Below are 5052 nucleotides of genomic sequence, written 5' to 3'. Positions count from 1 at the left end.
AATGAAAGCTCAGATGGGCCAATCTGGAATCTTGACACTTATGAGGTCATAAGCGGCAAGATTACTTCCCCTTTCTCTGTTTTGCCCACCCAGAGAATTTGGCCCACCCATGAGCGACATCATGGGTTTTAAACGAGCAAAGTGGCAGTTGGTCAAGGCCACACCCCGACCTCCACCTTATCTTCCCCCCTCCCCCAGGAGGGCTGAAAAAGCCAAAACAGTGGAAACCTAAAATGGTTAGTAGCTAATAACAATAACAAAAAAATAAAAGCCAGAACATCCTTGAGTAAAAATCCAACTGCTGATTTGAAGCTAGCCCCTTACCTCTTAAGAACTTTATCGTGGGTGTCGCTCCCCTGCTGAACAAGGCGATCCAGCACCTCCAGTGGTGAAGCAGACACTACGCCGTCCTCCTCCCCGTCCTCCACCCCCTCCTCTTGCTGCTGCAGCAGCCTCTCCATCGTCGCCTTGTGCACCGCCTCCGACGTCTTTTGGCCCACAAAGAGCGAGGCCGCCCTGGGCAGAGCCAGGTCGAAAAACGACTCGTAGGGCACCGGGGCCGGGGTCTTGCTGCACGGGCTCGGAGAGAACATCCCAAACTTGGTCACCTCGTCGTCAGGGGCGGAGGGGCTCCGGTGCAGGTGGTGATCGATGGGGGTGAAGCCCGACTGGAAGGACCAGGACTGCTCCAGTCCGTGGGCAGAGCTCCGGCTGTCTCCTGCTCCTCCTCGGTCACTCCCAACACTACTCGTACTCACAGTTGTCTCCCCTTTGTCCGGCGTTGATACAGTGTGGTGGGGGTCCCTGACGCGGCCTCCGGACTGGGTGTTGGAGAGGGTCTTGTCTTGTGCCTGACAGCCAGTCAGAGTCTCAGTGGTGTGGTAGAAAGGCGAGTCAAAGCCCCTCAGACCCGACAGCTCCAGCTGCTCCTCAGTGATCTTCAGCAGCTCCTCTGTGATGGCGGCTGCAGCAGAAACAACAAATTGGACAATTGTGGCAGATTTTAACCTGAATGTATGTTCTGAATATCAATGCCTGTGCTAAACATTTGTGTCGAGGACCTGCTATCCCACACAGGAATAAAAAGTTCCAGGGTTTTCTGTTTTCCCCCCAAAGGGAGCTGGAATGTTTAAGTCTGAGCAGTTCGCTTTGGCGGCAGAGCTTGTGCCATTTGGCAGACGCTTGTATTCAAAGTGGTTCACACAGTACTGCACATTTATTTTTAGTACAAGTGGCTCAAGTAAGATTTGAACCAATAACTGTGCAGAGCTTGCTGAACACACAGGGATAAAAACAGGGATGCGATAGCATCCTGGATATTTAGTCAAAGTGCATGAGCTCAGGTTCATTCAGCTAAACAGGATAAAGAATTCACATATTTAAAGATGTGATCCAATTAAAATCTTTTGGGTTCAGTCAAAACAAAATATTGCACTGACTGACTCAGAAATGTATGGTCTCCATTAAATGGGTCCCAAGAGTAAATATTTGAGTGGTATGGAGTCTGCTAAAAAATGAATTTGTACACATTAGAAAGATACATTTTATCCCTTTGTCTTTCATTTTCTTTTCTTTCTCATTTGATATTAATGTGTTGTGATTTATGTGACATGCGTTTTCCATGCTGAGTCACACACCGACCGAATCTGGTTCTTTGATCTATACCGAGTCGATACCCACCCTCTTCTCTCTCTTTCTCTGTTCTCAGCTGAAGCTCCAGCTCCTGTTTCTTCATGAAGACCGACAGCTCCGTCAAAGTCATTGAGACGTTCTCGCCAGCTCCAGCATCTGATGAGGAAGTTTGTCACGTATTGGCGTCAGAAAAACAACGTCTTTAAAAAGCCAAAACATCAACACGGCAAAAAAGCCTCGGATAGGGTTATGTTTGGGAAAGTCGGTTAGAATTTTGCACCTCTCAAGACTAATGATCCAAATGACTCATGTGGCATCCCAAACAGTGCTCAGACAAATTACATTCAGTCTAATTGAGTCCAGGTAGGACCCTGTTGTATGACAGCAGGTCCCATGTCTATCTGCCAAGATGTTCAACGTTTTTGAGGCAGACAGTGAGTGTGAGCTGTAAAATGGAGTAATTGGTGGCTCATGATTTTCTCTTTCTATTAGGGTCTATTCAGATTTAACCATATTTTTTGGCTCGGGTCTATTATCCTCAGACCCTGCCTTCCAGATTGAAACTGAACCATCTTTTTCCACGATTTCATTTTGGATTTTATTGAAAATGGAGGACCTGTAAAAACCATTACTTTGAAATGATGATGATAATGATAACATATCACAGTGATGAGACTCGTCATGACTAACCTCTGTTTGTGGCTGCTTCTGCACACTTCTCTGTATCTTTTACTGGTTCCTGTCTCACCAGCGCAGGCTTACTGCTTTCCCCTGGTCGACGGTCCTGGAAAGGTTACACAGTTTAAAGTTCTATTGAATACTGAATTAAATTTGAAAAACAAAATCCACGGTTTGCTCCAGCTCTTTCTGTGAACATTTTCTCTATGTTATAATGTGGGATTAAAGACATGCAGACACTACATTTATACACCAGAATAAAGAACGTTTATGAGACAAAAATCCAAACAAATCAGACTCCTGCTGAGAACTAACAACATGATGATTTTTGTTCCCCCTGTTGCTTCACTCCTGAGTAAAAAAAATCACAGACGTTAGGCGCGTTTGATAAATCAATCTGCCTCCTGCTGTCAAGGAAGTGAATTTTCACGCTGATACAAGTTTGGATCATTTGAATTGGCTGGCATATTCGCTTGGATGTTCCTAATTAAGCAACATAGGAAGAACATGATCCTGAACAATTAAGCTATTCGAAATTCAGAAAAACAGCATACTGGTGATAATTACAATCCACGCGTTGGCCTTTTGCAATTCTGTTATTTTAAAAGAAAAGAAGTGAAGAAGTTTGTTTGGGGATTGTTCTAAAATGGAAGGCTGAGAGCATACCTTTCTTGGTGGACTGGACTGGACTGTGTTGGCTGGTAAGGAGATTATGGGGAAATCATCTGACAGGGTGGGAGGTGGGGAAGAAGTGGCTGGAGTGCTGGAGGCAGGCGTTCCTTTTCCTCCTGCTCGGGTCAAAACAATCAGCAGTCAGCAGAAAAGAACATTCCAGAGCGTCAGTTCAAACATCAAAACGCACTACCGAGCAGCCGAGTTCAAATCTATTGTGATGGTGTTAGGGTTGACCTGATGTGCAGTGGAAGCGGCTGGAAAGGTGTGAGGCACTGTGGGAGAGCTCCAAGTTGGGCGACATGCCCCTGGAGGAAGGGGGCGTGGCCATGCCACACAACGAGGAGGGGCTCCACAGAGAGTCCTTCCCCCCACAGGAAGAGTTGAGTTCACAGTTGGAGTTCTGCAAAGAAAGAGACCAAACAGCAAAAATGACTACAGATTACAGCTCTGACAGAGCACAACATCAGGACATAGATACAAGCCATTGGGAAATACCCTCTTTTTCTTTCAGGGAGTTAGACTATTGTCTGAATGATGAAATCGGCCTACCAGGACTTCTAAAGCCCACTAATTCCACTGTGAAACCACAGCCTGTTGTTTTTACACTTTGGATTAAACACGGATTAACAGAATGAGATATTAATAAGTTAGGCTGGCTATTTCCATCTTTATGCTAAGATAAGATAACCAGCTGCTTGCTGTAATTTTATATTGAAAGGACACATTTCCTAAAATGTGTCTCTAATACCTTGCTATGCTCATGTGATTCTCAACTTGTGAAACATATCTTAGTCAATTCTCCCAAATAACTAAAAGCACATTATTTCATCCTTTGTTGTAGTGTCTGGTCATGCAAATAGATCTGCTTGGATTGCCTCTGAACCTTTTACTCCAATACATGGATTAACAACGACGACGACGACGACGACGACGACGACGACGACGACGACGACGACGACGACTACGACGACTACTACTACTACTACTCATTCCACAGACACATTTTGGCAAACTAACCCCTTTAAGAAAGGATTCTTGCGATTTCAAGTCACATTCCCTGATTGCTATAGTGACCCAGAAAACACCTCACTCACAGCAGAGGCGTTGCTACTCAAACTTTAACACATTTGACAGATAAGTTTGTAAAGTATCTAGAGTATGCTGGACGGAAGCCGTAGTTGTGGTGGACTGTTACTGAGAAATAAACAATATCAAGGTGAATGTCTTTATGGTATTAACATCTTAAATTCCACTAAAATAAATCCACGTTGTAGACTGAGGGGCAGAATTGGCTTGTAGTTAACAGGGTTTTCCATGCTGTTTCATAATTGAAGACAAAACAAACCCTCTGCTAACATAATAACCATTTATGCACGTGTATATGAAACATGTATCTCAAAGGAAAGAAAACAGACACTATTTCACACACTGAATGCCATTTACTTATAATGAGCGTGGATGGTGAGCCATCTACTAACCAAGGCAACCCCAGCAAAGTTGTTACTGCTGTAATTTATTTTAATATAGGAAGGATTAATAAAGTATACATTATAAAGTAAAGTATACATTATGATGTTTTCCCAAAATGGCAAGTCTCCCATGTTTTCCAAATGTTCTATCTGTCTGGGTCGGATGGAGTGAAACACAGAGACAAATCCTCAGACAGACCCAGGGACAGAAAAACACCCAGACCCCCCCTCCCTCTTATGGCCAATAATAGAAAGGGAGAGACAGCATCTCCATGGCAACCAGCCCTCAGGAGTGTCTACAGAGAGGTGGCAGGATAAAAACAGGGGGCATGTGTTGTGATTCCTGAAGCTTGACCCGCCAGCCTGCTGACTTTGATGACTCAAATCTGTCTGTACACTTGCTTCCTGTTAGCGGCTTTAAATACCACGGAGCCGTTGCTCTGATTGAGGGCGTTGTGTGGTTTTTGGAGGAAAGTACTGAGCTCACTACCTTTGACAGGTGATATATGGAGTGTAAACATGGCCGCGTGTACAAGAGCTAACAGCAAACACAAGCTTATGGCGTTTTTCCACTGCTGGTAACAGCTCGGCTCGGCTC

General features: G+C 44.7%; 1 protein-coding gene across 4 annotated transcripts in view; it reads right to left on the bottom strand.

The window, feature by feature from the left end:
* tsc1b (TSC complex subunit 1b) overlaps positions 1-5052 on the bottom strand; it is a 32545-nt gene that overhangs the window by 14805 nt on the left and 12688 nt on the right. For all 4 annotated transcript variants that reach the window (XM_032539665.1, XM_032539667.1, XM_032539666.1 and 1 more), the window contains exons 10-14: positions 3220-3385; positions 2977-3098; positions 2323-2416; positions 1681-1788; positions 325-964 (exon numbers count right to left, since the gene is read on the bottom strand). In XM_032539665.1, the coding sequence (XP_032395556.1) occupies positions 325-964; positions 1681-1788; positions 2323-2416; positions 2977-3098; positions 3220-3385 (1130 nt within the window). The remainder of the gene's footprint in view (positions 1-324; positions 965-1680; positions 1789-2322; positions 2417-2976; positions 3099-3219; positions 3386-5052) is intronic.

This window comes from Etheostoma spectabile, chromosome 16 (assembly GCF_008692095.1).
Source record: "Etheostoma spectabile isolate EspeVRDwgs_2016 chromosome 16, UIUC_Espe_1.0, whole genome shotgun sequence".
NCBI classification, from domain to species: domain Eukaryota; kingdom Metazoa; phylum Chordata; class Actinopteri; order Perciformes; family Percidae; genus Etheostoma; species Etheostoma spectabile.
This window is presented reverse-complemented; position numbering and strand designations above follow the sequence as displayed.